Raw genomic sequence first — 14,604 nt, 5'->3', positions numbered from 1 at the left:
TTTGTGTAATTAAAACATCTCCTTAGCCGATAAAGAATCTCTTATCTCAATATTTGATTAAATCAGAAACATTCTTAAAATAAAGTTATTGCTATCATTCTCTGACAATTTTGGTAATATATTTTAATGATATGAAATGCATTTCTAGTTAAATGAAGTGAAAGACCGAGCATGAAAAACACGTTTCTGTACTTGAGCTTGTACGTTTCCATGTTTAACATATATTATATGAAATCAAATATAGTTATCATAGATTTTATGAAAGTAAGTACAAACTGTGTTTTGGAAAAGGATATATTTCCAGTAAGAAGTTTGATACAGTGTGCTAGAAAATGTGCAGCACAGAATGAATGTGACGGTCTTCAGTTACATTCACTTCGGAACACCTCAGCAACGGGCACCTGTTTGGAAAACGAAGAATGTGACGGAGGTAATTTGACAGCAGAATGTGTTTTTCTCATCAAATCAGAACTCTTAGAGGCTAAACAATACCAAGAAAATACTGTTATTATTGCCAAACATGGAAGAATTAAACCACAGGTTAGTGTCCTAATATCGTACAAGGAAGTCATAATCATCATGGACATTTAATGTTTTTCTAGTAAATATCTTATATTAAACGTCTAAAAATACTAGTACATGAAATTAAAATTCAAATTATATGGGAAAATCATATATACCAATTGTTTTTGCCTTTTGATTAGGAACTTTCCTTTTTGAATTTTCCTCGGAGTTCAGTATCCTTGTGATTTTACTTTTTATTCGTTTTATTTCAGAATGCACCTTTAAAAGTCTGAAATATATATGAAAGTCTTATATCATGTATTTTCCTAGTTGAAAAATGGAAACACAAAACAAAAAATAAAGTCTAGAACATTGTGTGGTCTTTTCGGATAGAAAATCAAAATTATATATTTTCTCGGTATTTAAAATGATATTATCATTATTTATTTCAAATCGGTTGAGAATAAGATCCTCTTATTGGATTAAATGGGGTCACATGACATTCATTATTCTTCAGTTATAAATTCCATCGGTCATTAACAGAAAAAAACGGACCAGAAAACCGGGCGTTAACGAACTTTAACATGATAATGACCGATGGGCCGTGGTTTCCGTCTGATAATGACCGTTGGGGCGTGGTTTTTGTCTGATAATGACCGTTGGGCGTGATTTCACTGTTAATGACCAGTGGGGCGTGGTTTCTCTGTTTAAAGAGATGTACCTTTTATAAAACATGTTCCTGTTTTTAATATTACATTTAAGTTGTTGAATTGTTAATTATATGTTTTTGTTAATTATAAAATTAAAGATAACTTGATTAAGTATTTATATACTGAAAAATTGCACTAAAATGCATGGCAGTATTACTATGACTGGTATTCACTCTTTGCAATAGAAATCGTACAACTACTCAAGTTCGCTGTAGGCATTTTGAACTTATGAGAATTTTCCAAAACATGGTTTCTCAATGAAATAAACATTATAGTTATATATAACCAGTTTTTCAAGAACTATTATATAAATATTTTCTCGGTATTTATATTGATATTATCTTTAATTCCAAAGCATAAATATGTATACCTATGATATATGTGTACCTGGTCTTTAAATAAAACCGTAATCATAGATCATTTGGTAAACTTAACAGTTATATCATTGTACCATACATACATTTGTGTATCTAGAAAAAATAAATGTCTTTTAGGAAAATGGACTGTCAATAAAGTACTGGATGTTTTTCAATTCAAAAATTAAAAGTCATAATGGTTTTTTTTTAATCCTTGCACCCATACTCTATTAATACCCACTTTTTCTTGGAATTACAAAAGGCGAAGCAGAAATGTAATTTTGAACTACGTACTAGATCGAAAGGTAATTGAATTTCTAGAGAGAAATGAACGCATACCTTCTAAAGTAAACAAGACGAAAAAATCAAAAGTCATCAAAGACCCTTTTCTTTTTTGCTGATTGTCTTGGTGCAGAAGAAAAGTGTCTATACTTAAAACCATTATCTTTCTTTAAAAAAGCTTGAATCTTATTGATTTATCATATTCAATATTTTGGAAGAATATATAAGAAGAATCGTCGTAGTAAAAAGACATTTAGACTTTTAAACATATTTAGATCAGACAAAAGTTACATTTAGCTACCAATGGTTTTCCCCTAGCTAGGGTACTACGATTGGTTGATCATCTGTCTGATTTTCTGAAAATGATCAAAAAGAGTTTATTCATTTTGATTTTTTATATGGAAGAAAAAATAAGTTTATTATGCTTATAATGCTCTGGGTTTCGTATAACTCATGAACCTCTAGTTCTGTTTGTCTATTTCATTATGTGTCTTTTTAAAAAAACATTACTAAATGTAAGCAGTAACAAACTGTTGTACTCTTCACTTTTTAGAACGTAAAAGAATGTTATCCACCGCCAACCAAAGAAATGTCACTACCAACTACTATACCAACTACGACAAGTTCTGTGTGTAAAATAGTTGGCGCAGTTTTCATCAATATGCTAAAAGAGATATGGTTATTTTCTGACCTTTGGTTGTACATCTACAGTTCATCTGATGCGTTAGGTACAGAAGATTTTAGAAGAAGACCAATAAAGGAAAGGTTTGCCGATCTACCAGGTCCAGTTACAGCCGGGTATTCTAAGGACAAACGAGTTTATTTAATTGTAGGTGAGTATTGACCTATAATGGTTTACTTTTATAAATTATTATTTGGACGGAGAGTTGTCTCATTTGCACTCTCACCACATCTTTCGATATCTATGTTCTTTTTTAAAGATTATAAAATCAATATAATGTCTGTTAGGGGAAATTTTACATATGAATCAATTCTGAAAAAAGCGAGAGAAAAAAAACGACCTGATAAACGATTTACAAGTTCACTGGTATATTTGAGATGCGAAATGTTCGCTGAAATGTTTGTTATCGATTGGATATGTATATGATCACAGTATATGATCACATGGCCGAACGCTTATATGAAGGTTTTGTAGAAAATTCATATGAGTACAAATGTATCATTCTTATTTAATTTGAAAAAAAAAGTGTTACCGTTAAATTTGTTTACAAGGAACAACATAAATGTATCTGTAAAACGAAAACATTCTTTTACGGAAGCACTTATATCGAGGGAATTCCTACAATTTAAATGTCTTTTGGTAATGGATTTTTTGGATAACACCGCGAAATGAAATTGAATCAAATGTACAATTCTTACATTTATAATATAAACATACAACATTATTACAATTGCAATGTTCATGACAGTAAACAGTGTATAAATAAGACCTAAACAAATTGCAAAACGTACGATAATTGGTCATATTGAGAGAAATAATTTTTTTTAATATAAAGCAGAACCGGTTTTATGTATTTTTCTTTATCAAAGTAAAGTAGTATTTTCAGAAAAAATCACAATTTATTAAACTCTGTTTATATCGCTGATATTTTCATCAGTTTCAATCTAGATAACGCGAAGGTCACATTAAATTAAGAATGATCAATTGTTCGCATTGCAAGGATAAAAAAAATTGGATCAATTAGTTTCGATTTTATGGTCGATGTTCTGTCATGAAATAAAAATAACGCTTCATAAATTATAGATTATGGTGACGTTCTTCACCACTACAATATTCCTGTTGATGTTTATGCTTTCAACAGCTAGCATGCTATTCTAATGCTTTTTCTTAACTTTTGGTATTGATCGATCGTACTTGATTAATGATAATAAAGGACCGCATGTCACCATCTACAAGTTTGAGTAATATTCAACCATTTGCATCAATTGAAAGCAGCATTACATACTGTGTGTATGTGCTTATTATCACACATTGAGAAGTCATTCATTAATGAAACATTGTTTATCACATCTCTAGTCAAGTATCGGAAAAAATAATGATAAAAAAATATCGATGGACTCGATCGGATATTTTTTCAAACTGATAAATATCAAACATATAGGAATATTTCTATAATCCATACAAAGAACTTTAATAGTTTGGCAATAAAAAGTTAAAAACAGTATAGTACAGCTTGTCTCAGTCTGCGATATCCATTATATTTTCTCGTGGTATTCTTTCCAGACTAGGACTTTTGAACTTTGAACTTGATCTAATACAGTATACTATCTTCATATGTAACGAGTGTTTTATTTTTATTTAGGTTCCAGTGTATTTACATATTCAACCTTATGGTATGCTAGTTCAACTAAAAGAGAAACTGTCTATGAACACTTTCGTCCAGATGTGCCCAATAGAATAGATGGTTTGATCGTCAACGGTTCGTCCACTCAGATCTTTTCAAGGAATTACGTTTATGATGCATCTAATGATCATATGGTCATCAGACCATTTCGTAGTAGGAATAGGTATAACCCATATAGATCAACTTACAAAAATATCCAACCAAAACGTATAGATGCTGTCACCGGGATTGGGCCAGATACTTTTCTGTTCATTTGTAAGCAAAGTTACTATTTGTTTAAGATAAGCACCTTGAAGAAAAATAAACACGCAGGTCTTTGGATTAAAGGAAAACAAAATCTTAAATGTTAGACTGTAGTTGTGTGGCAAATAAAGATAGTTAGCTTTCATTTTTCCTTTTAATATTTTAATTGCCAAGTACAAAAGGTTTTCTTATTGCTATACGTGTATCCAAAAGATTTCCATAACAGTTAACACAATTATCAATTATACGCTGTAAAACTCTGGTGTTGTTGGAGGAACTCAACCTACCCTTAATATAAATGATATGTATGACGAAAGTTAAGATATAGAACAAACTTAGCTGTATCTGTGTAATCCTTCATTAAAATTTCAATGACATACATTTATAGGCGATCACTACAGTAACGTTAACCAACTTATATTTCAAAGAGAGGAAATCCTCCATTTAAAAAAAACATAAATCTCAAGACTAATATGTATCTTTAGAAGCCTTGGTATAATTAGGAATAGAGAAACAAGTCGCTAGAATACATTTGCATTCGGTCGTTGTCTCTTTGACAAATTCCGCATTTCCATTCTCAATTCTATTTAATTTCCATAAAAACACTCAAGTACTGTTTGTTGAATAGTTAGTACACCAAACGTAATACATATTGTGTCAATAATGTTATCTTGAATATGTCAGTTGCTAAACACTATTTGTTTAAGAAAATCAGAAGGTTACATTTACAAATTGTGAGTTACTTATGGTTCAGAAGACGACTGTTGTGTTTTGTGCAATGAAGTAATATAACATTGTTTAAAAGGACACTTGTGTAATTTGAATGTTTTAATCACGCATCGTTGTAAAAATAACATGCGAATTTGATGCGACTGTCATAAAAGTGGGAGGGTTAGCGCTATAAAACCAGGTTCAATCCACCATTTTCTACATAGGAAATGCCTGTTCCTTGTCAGGAATATGGAAGTTGTTATCCCTTCGTTTGATGTGTTTGAGCTCTTGATTTTGCCACTTGATTAGGAATTATATCTAGAATTTGACTATGAGGGTCGGTTGAAAACAGAAATTTACGACAGAAGAGATGATTTCAGCTTCCCAATCATCACTTCGTAAATTTTACGGACGTCATCACGAGTTGGTTGACCGTTATGGAATATCTGTCATATAGATGATATCGGATATGTTCCTTATGTCGTAACTACAATCCCGTTCCCTTTTCACGAATGTGACATACTGAATAAGATTTTTTACCTTTGTTTGTGATATTTTTACCTATTTTGTCTGTTTGTTTTGTTCACGCATCATTAATATCAATATTATTAATTTGATGCGACTATCGTAAAAGTGAGAGGTTTAGCGCTATAAAACCAGGTTAAATCCACTATTTTCTACATTTGAAAATGTCTGACAGACTGTACCACAGTCAGGAATATGATAGTTGTTATTCATTCGTTTGATGTGTTTTATCCTTTGATTTTGCCATTTGATTAGGGACTTTCCTTTTTCAATTTTCCTCGGAGTTCAGTATTTTTGTGATCTTACTTTTCAGTAAGGTGATGAAAAATGTGTTTCTTTGTTCTTTACAATTTGTATCAACGACGTCATAACTGTTAAAAAAGGCTACAGTAGTATCGGTGTTCAAAATTCATAAATCGATTGAGAGACAACAAATCCGGGATACAAACTATATCCGGTGGAAACACATCAATTACAAGAGAAAAATATAGAAACAACAGGAACACAATCAAGTGCAACAAAAAGTCTTTGAATTGACTTTGAAAAATTGGTTGATTTTGGTCGTATATTCAATATGGCGCGGAAACCACGTGGGTGGTCCATATTAAATAGAAGGCCAAAAATCATTATAAAAAAATCAAAGTAAACAATTCAGAGGGTATTCATGTCTTAGTTTGCTTAATTAATTTCTAGTTTTTTATACATGTAGTTGTATTTTCCGTGTGTCAAAACTCACAGTATCTCGATCCTTAACCAAATTTTGTCTGAGCCTACAATATCCATTGCTATTTAGTACTGAGAATCTGTTTCTATTAACTGATTGTTTCATGCTTAACGCCCTGTAGCAAATATTTCATACATATTCAGGAGATGAACTAAATAAAAAAATGAAAACAACACTTAAAATAATTCGATGCGTCCGATGTGCTTTTCTAGATTTACCTTTATCAGGAACGCTCAAAGCCGAATATTCAAAAGCCGAGAACTTAGAAGAACCGAAACAGGTGAAGAGCTAAATGGAACAATATATACCTAAAACATAGCTAAATCCATCTAAGGTCCACTTGCCTGAAGAGTTGTAACCTTAGTCTCTTTATAATTTCAAAATTTGTAAACGGACAATCTTAGAAAGGACAGTACTGAATTCCTGACTACTGGTATTCAATCAGTAGGGGTATCGACCAAGTGCTGTACAATTATGAAAACAACACGTTAAATAATTAGTTATTAGTAGGTCCTGTAGAGTAGCCAGATCGAAATAGGCAAGCAATTCGGACGGTACTTGGAATCTGAGGGTTTTTTGCAAAGTGAAAAAGCTTTTCCTTTCACCTAGCCATATATGGATCACTTAAAGAGTAGCTGTAATAGTTCTTTTACAAATATAGAGTGTGGATCTGTCCTTACACAAGGCAACAAATGAAATGTCTTCATTCAGATCGGACGTTGGTGCATATTTAGCATGCAATGGCCAATTATGCTTCAGACAGCTGTGCAGGTCAATACACAGTACTGGTCTACACTTTTTATATACGTAAAATAAGCTAAAATCTTTTTTTTTAATATGAAAATCTTTCAATATCTAAAGTCTTTATAGTAAAAGTATACAAATTAATTGCATAGTTATCAATAAGTGTGTATGCAGAAAAACATGTATTAAGTATCTATTGACAGTCAGTATTTGTAGAAAAGTCAGGTACATTGTACATTGTATATTGTCTAGTTGCAAGCTATTTGTAGTAAAGGCAGACATACCAAGTGTTTAGTTGACAGTCAACATTAAACTTTGATTAATAAATCATAACAACTTGTGTAATGGAATCATCAAAGGACTAATTCCATCATATTTGGGTCTCATAGTTCCTAATGACATAATTACAATGACTGAGACAATGAACATAGTTACATTTTTAACTTTTATAATACTTCAATTACTATATTGCTGATGCACCTTTTTGATTTTTTTGAAAATTTGGTATTGATTGCAGATCTTTGATTTTTCACATTATCATTGCCTCAGGGTGATGGAGTTTGACACATGGTATAGACAACGATCTTGTATATTTTGTAACTGGGTTGCTGTCTCATTGAAGGTACATGTATAAATAAAGTTGTCTTTGTTTATTCTTATGGTCTTCAAATTAATTCTGGACAGCAAAATCAAGAAATTGACATATAACATGTCAACTGAAACAAAATGTTTTTACAACAAATCCTCATACCAAATATCATTGATTATTCCCTTATGAAATTACTGAGGAACACTCTGTATTTTTATAATGTAGAAGGTTCTATTCATTTGGGGACCATGTTTGTTAATCAGCAGTTTTGCTAGATGTAGTATAACAAGGCAAGAACATTGTGTTTTCTGGATGGTTTTTTTACCTGCCACATTCTAATATATACGTGCCTATATTCCAATCTTTCAGGAACTACAACTGCAAAAATGAAATTCATTAATATCGAACTTGACCACCGTTTTGTCAACAGTAACAGCCTATCAAAATGTTAAAAGCATTGGTTGAACTGCTCATGAGTAATTGCATGGAAACCACTTAGAGTGCCATTTTTCAATCTATCAAGGACATAACTCCTGAATGACAAAAGTGAAAGACAACATCAGTGCCATTTTCAATTAATCAAGAACCAAAACTCCTCAAGAACAGTACAAGTACAAATCATCAATATTGAACTTGATCTCAACTCTTTTATAATGGCAGGACATCAGTAACACCATATTATAATTTATAGCATTAGTTGAAGAGGTCACAAGTTATTGCATGGAAACTGTTGGCATTCCACGTCAATATTCACCATTTTTACAACCAGATTTTTCCTTTTGAAAAACTTAGTTTAATAGGACATCCTAGGAATAATCAAGACCAATTTTAGTTTAAAGTTGATTGAATGTTTTGAACATGTACAAGAATTTCTAGAAAAAAAAAGTTACACATTGGACAGAAATGAAAATAACAACAAACACATAAAACTTAACCTTATCAGGTTATCCATAGTGAAGACTTGCACTGAACAACGAAAAATTCATGAAATTTTCTAAAACAATTTTATAGTTATCTAATACAAAAGATGGTCGTTGTAGACCCCTCTAACGCTTCTTCTTTCCTGGAGTAGATTTCCCTGTTGACTGCACAGCTACAGGAGCATGCACTTTCTGAGATATCTTATTGATATAATATAAAGCCACCAGTGAAAATATAAAACTGAAATGAAAAATGCAATTGTATAAGTTTTTCTTCAAGATATATTTAATAAGTTTTACAAGAGTGTCTGATATATCTTGATACACTGCCTAAAGTTATCATAGTATTCTGCCATACTGGAATCCATCCAGAGTTTTACTGAAAAGAGCATATTTGTTTTCAAAAATTATAATTGCTTTTAGAACTTTAACCAATACTGAGAAACTCACAAACCCATTTTTTTCTTTTTTCTTATGATAAGGCCACAACAATTTAATTCCTTGTTCAACGGACCCGCCCGCACCTATTTTTTTCAAAACAGATTTTTTTTTTATATTCCTGCTTCCCGCATCCGGAAATGTAATCATGTTCATTTCCCGCACGTATTTTTTTGTAAATATTATAAAAAGATATCAACATTTGTTTTTAAAATCACAGTCTAACCTGTATATAACGATTTTAAACCTATAAGCACCCCATTACACTGTGTAGAAACCAATTTATGTTTTTACCATTTAATACCAGATATATATATATAGTTCTTTAGGAAAATATGAAAAGTGTTTTTTACAAAAAAATATATTATAACTTATATTGACCCCTCATAAAAGGGATATTTATAACATTAAGGGGTTGTTCCCAACCTGATTATGACTTGGATAGAGAATTGTCTCATTGTCAGTCACACATACATAGACCAGATTTAATTATTCAATTATTTCTTGGTGAACAGGGAAAAAATACTTCATAAATTAAAGAAATGTCAAAGTATAAGTGATAAAAGTTTTAAAATTGTCAAAACCTTCTATTTTATCCTCAACCTTTATATATGTTACGTATTATCATCAAATACAAGTTACATTTCAATATTATGAATGAACACGAATGCGGCCAATACTTTCATTTTACATGTTTTAGATGGAAACTGTCTAAAATTTTACTTAAATGCTCAAATTGTGAAGATAGTAATTTAGCATGACTTAATGATGCTAGTACCTGATATATGTGCATTGTATTGTCGAAAACAGCCCATATTTATGTAGCAGAAGCATTCCACTTTCCAGTAAATAGCTAAAAGATTACATTTTCATACTTTTGTAAAACTGCTATATTTTGGGGCCAAAAAGGGGGTTACTAAACCTACTCCTTTGCAAATTCAATTTTTTATTAAAATTTTCAAATCGCTCGCTCGCGTCAATTTTTGCAGTCCAAAAATCCGTAGAACAAGGAATTAAATTGGTGTGGCCTAAATGTTTTTATATAAGACTGCATGTACATTCAGTAAAATATCCAAAGATAAAAAGTATATGATTTAGACATTCTCTTTAAATCAAAAAATAGATTGCCATAACTTTAATGATATAGTCATCCATGTCTAAAAACTATTATTATGATAAATGACAATAACTATTATGCTTACCAAGTTGTTACACAAACTCTGTGTATGAGACCAGAGGCAAACATGGCCATGGCTAAACAAAAGGCAACTAAAAATAAATAATGTGTCATAGTCAGTAAAAACATGAATAAATTCTATAGAATTGATATCTGCAGATTATACAAATGTTTGTTCTTCAAAAGCATTTTTTTTCTTAGCAATATGTGATCTCTGCATGTTAAAATTTTTTTTAACAACTCTGTGAGGCAATGTCTTTTTGTAAAGAAAAATTTCTGTTACCATCCAACTTATACAAGTATCCCTGTTTAACAGTTACAGTTAAAATGTACTGCCCTTTATCTATTCATGTGCACACAGAATCTATCTTTTGAATTGTTTATGTGTTCTTATTCTGAATATGCAGGCATTTTTAGGCACTGGATGATAAAATACAAACAACAATCAATCAACATCAACAAGCAAAAACACTAATTCATATAAAAAACATAAATGATGAATACACACTTTATTAGAGTATTTATCATATGTATATTTCTCTTCAAAGTACAAAATGTATTCAAACTTCAATTAAATTATGTATATGTCATGTATGTAACTGTATGAACTCCATGAATTGTATACATCACAAATTAACAATAAAAGTATATTTTTTGTATAAATTTCTATTAAATAGGCAATTCAAGAATGTTTACTTCTCAAAATATACTTGCAAAATAACACATATAAAACCACTCTCCATTCATAATTTATGTAAAATTAAAGTCTTACCTTCTGGTAAAAGTTTAGTTTGGAATCCACTTCCAAATAATGAAGTTTCGAGATTACTGACACCCTGAAATAAGTGTTAAGGAAAATATGTGCATGTTTTGTGATCCTTAATCTTTGTAATTATGTTCCTATCCAATATTGTCCAAACAATGAAATCATTTCCAAGTGAACAATGGATATGATGGGCTATCAGATTCAGCAAACCAGATTTTCCCACATGAAAATGAATTTGGCAAATCTGGACCTCAAAGCAGAATCAAGTAAAAAAAGATTTTCATCCAAACCATTTCAAGTCATGCAATTTATTGCTTGGAAAACACTTTAGGTATCATGTTACTCTACTTAAAAGATCTATAACAAGAAAAAAATAAAAGCTAAAATCATGATATTCGAAGTTTGACCTTCTTTTAGTCACAGGAAACAATGCAACATATCTAATATAAATTTGATTTCGTCAAAGTTTTTTATAAGTTGTTGCACAAACAATGCTCCAAGTACAAAAAAATAAGGAATGTGTCCAATGATGGCAGGCCCCATTTGTCTATAAAGTTATAAAGGGATATAACTGAAGAACAGTAAAAGGGATGCCCAGTCTGCTACGTAGGGGTATTAAATATATCACTTTATGCTACTTAAAGGGCTATAACTCATCAATAATAAAAGCTTCAATTATGAAATTCGAACTTGACCTTCATGTACATGTAGTCACAGGAAACAACATAATTTATTTTAAAAGATTTTCTCAAAGCGTTTTTAAGTTATTGCACGAACACTGTTTGACAGCTGCCGTCCCACCTAGCTATTGAATATATCTTTACAAATTGCTTTTCAGTAAACAGACAAAGACAGGAAAGGATACAGTCAAGACAAACATGAACACCATGCTACCAAGTAATCCTCCTAGTATTGTCATATATTCTGTAGCTGCCAATTGTTGTTTGAACATCTGCATTACAGCAAACATCGACATACCAAGTGTCAGAGAAATCACACTCGAAATAACTGGTGATAACCCTGAAATAAAAAAAATAAAAAATTTATGGAGTGTGTATTTCTGTAATATCACACAGCACAAAAATTATAAACATGTATATAATGTAGGATTTTCAAATCTTTTTATTTTGTTAAAAGATACATAACAAAATTCATAATAAATACTTTTCAACTTTTAAATAATGTCTTTTTTGCTGGTTAATGGATATATATAGAATCGGGGCTCGTTTGCCCAAAAACACAGTCTCCTGCTTTCACTTTCGCACCCAATGTGTGTTTGCACCCATTTTGTACTGAATATTCAGAATAAATCTTAAATTAGGATTTGGTTGTTTTTTTCATTGTTTCAAAATAAAATGAGATCAAAGGGGTCAAACAATTATCTTTCATATTTTTTATTTAAAATCTTCAATGTTTTAATCGTAACCGAGCTACATGTAAATACTGTAATAAATACATGCAGTGTATATACATCAAAGCAAGTTAAAACAACAATCATGATTTTCAAACTCTCAACAATAATATTAAATACAATCAATGTATTTGAGGTGCAAACAATTACATGTAGGGTGCAAAAGTGTATTAGGTCTGAGCAGACTTGATACCTAGCTGCGAAAATGTAGCTCTTAAGGTCCTTTTGATGATTTTGGTATTTGCAGACCATAGACAAATGTAGAAGTAGTAGACGTTGCAGCACCAAATTTGTTATGAAAATCCATGGATGGTATCAGTGGAATAATATTCGAACCCTTGATCTCTGAATCTAAAAGCAGCACTCTAGATAACTAGTCCAAATAATTATGACATCTGGCAAGGCTATTTTAAGGTTCATCATAACAAAGGGACAAATATGGCTGTATTTACATGCCAAAAATTACTCTGAGTACAGACTTACCTGTGAAGTTGGAAAAGTTTTAATGCCTGGCATCCACTAGATTCAAATGTATAATAAAGTTAAATGCATTTTGTGTTTCAGAAAGATAAAATCTCTTTTGGATTTTGATGGGCATTTTTTTTCCTTCATGCAAAAGTTCTGAAAATTAACTAAGTTGTGGTACAACTATGAGATGCTCGAGATGAGATGCTCCCTCAGGTAAAAAACCGGTTTGTATTGTTTTGATTGTCCTTAATTGACATGGACAAGAGGTGTCTTCACAACTACAGGTGAGTTAAAGAGTTCATCTGAGGCCGTGTTCACATCAAACACCATGTACCGTAAACATGTTTACAATTAGTTTAATGTAATGGACACTGGTTTCACATTAAAATTGTTCACATCTATACACCTTGTTTAATTACCTGTACATAAGATTTGTTCACACTTGTAAACTCTACGTCATTTAAATGTTCATTACGTAGAACCGAATGCAAAGTTTTCGGACAACTTTTCTAGCAGTAAGGGAACGACCATTTGACTTCAAATATGTCCTACAGATGATACAAAAATATTCTAAATCAAGAGCTTACCCATACATTATCAAATACTGTTTTTTTTTTTTTTTTATATAAATCTGCAGATGCGGATACTTTAACGATACGGTTGATACGTCTTTAAATGACCGATATCTATTGTTAAATGTTGAAAAACAAAATTGATTACCAGCATCGAAAAAAAACCGGAATAAAACTTTTGCGCGGAAAAAATTTCTGGCTCAGATAAATTAACAAAATATTCCCCCTCCGCTTTTTTTTAAGTTAAGTGGTTGCTTCTTTATGAAAGCCATTTTGATGATTTGCAGTAGTTTGAGAATAATAAAGATGTCTCGATTAAGCATTAGAAAACGTAGGCTGCAGCAGCGTTCTTACAGGCGAAGAATATATATTTTTATTCTCATAAAGCCAATGCATAACATTAGTACAGAGAAGAAGGAAACAAGAGAACGATTCATCTGTACTCAGTCTCAGGTACATGTACATGATTGATGTAGATTAATCCGCATGCAGCGAAAACCTAGACCAGCGTCACTGTCTTATCAGATATAACTGTTATAATTTGCAAAGTATAAACTGTTTTAATGTTTACCCATTTTCCCTTTCCAACTTTTGCAATGAAATAGTAAATTGCTTGCGTGGCCGGCTTGTCGATCTAACGGAGTTATCTTTTCTTGGCTAAAGAAAATGTCGTACAATCCCGGAATGGACAAAAGGGTGCGTATTTTAAAATATTTGTATAATTTTAGCTTTGAAAAAAGAAACTTGTGTTATTATATACTGTATCAAACGACTTTTTAAAATCTAAATATCAGTAAAATTACCATTCTCCAGTTCTTCTAACCATTTTAATATTGCCTTATTTTTTTTAAATGAGTGCTGTATGACAAGAATGACTTTGTTTTGTCGGCTCGTTTTTGTCTAAATTCGAACTACTGTTGTATTTATAGTTTGTCTGTGTATTGTATACATGTTATTGTTTATAATAATATTGTTTGTATGCTTTAAGGCCTTATGTGGCCCTAATTTGGTCAATAAAAATATTCTAGTATATTCTATTCCATAATTTGTACGTTACTGTATGAAAAAATATAAATTACCGTTGTTTCATTTTTCAAA

At 31.2% G+C, this 14,604-nt stretch overlaps 1 protein-coding gene and 1 long non-coding RNA gene across 2 annotated transcripts; one reads left to right on the top strand and one right to left on the bottom strand.

Moving 5' to 3' along the window:
• Positions 1-357: 357 nt before the first annotated feature.
• Positions 358-4,587, top strand: LOC143071457 (uncharacterized). The gene is made up of 3 exons (XR_012976906.1): positions 358-540; positions 2,406-2,685; positions 4,177-4,587. It is a non-coding gene; the product is annotated as an uncharacterized LOC143071457 (long non-coding RNA).
• A 4,152-nt stretch (positions 4,588-8,739) lies between these two features.
• On the bottom strand, positions 8,740-14,199 carry LOC143071456 (dolichyl-diphosphooligosaccharide--protein glycosyltransferase subunit KCP2-like). The gene is made up of 5 exons (XM_076245756.1): positions 14,078-14,199; positions 11,921-12,075; positions 11,062-11,125; positions 10,315-10,381; positions 8,740-8,915 (listed from the first exon to the last, which is right to left on the bottom strand). Exons 1-5 carry the CDS (start codon positions 14,079-14,081, stop codon positions 8,801-8,803), a joined length of 405 nt encoding a protein of 134 aa, XP_076101871.1. The 5' UTR covers positions 14,082-14,199; the 3' UTR covers positions 8,740-8,800.
• Between the last annotated feature and the right edge of the window lie 405 nt (positions 14,200-14,604).

This window comes from Mytilus galloprovincialis, chromosome 4 (genome assembly GCF_965363235.1).
Source record: "Mytilus galloprovincialis chromosome 4, xbMytGall1.hap1.1, whole genome shotgun sequence".
Taxonomy (NCBI): domain Eukaryota; kingdom Metazoa; phylum Mollusca; class Bivalvia; order Mytilida; family Mytilidae; genus Mytilus; species Mytilus galloprovincialis.
Note: the sequence above shows the minus strand (reverse complement) of the source record. Positions and strands in the feature narration are given on the sequence as shown.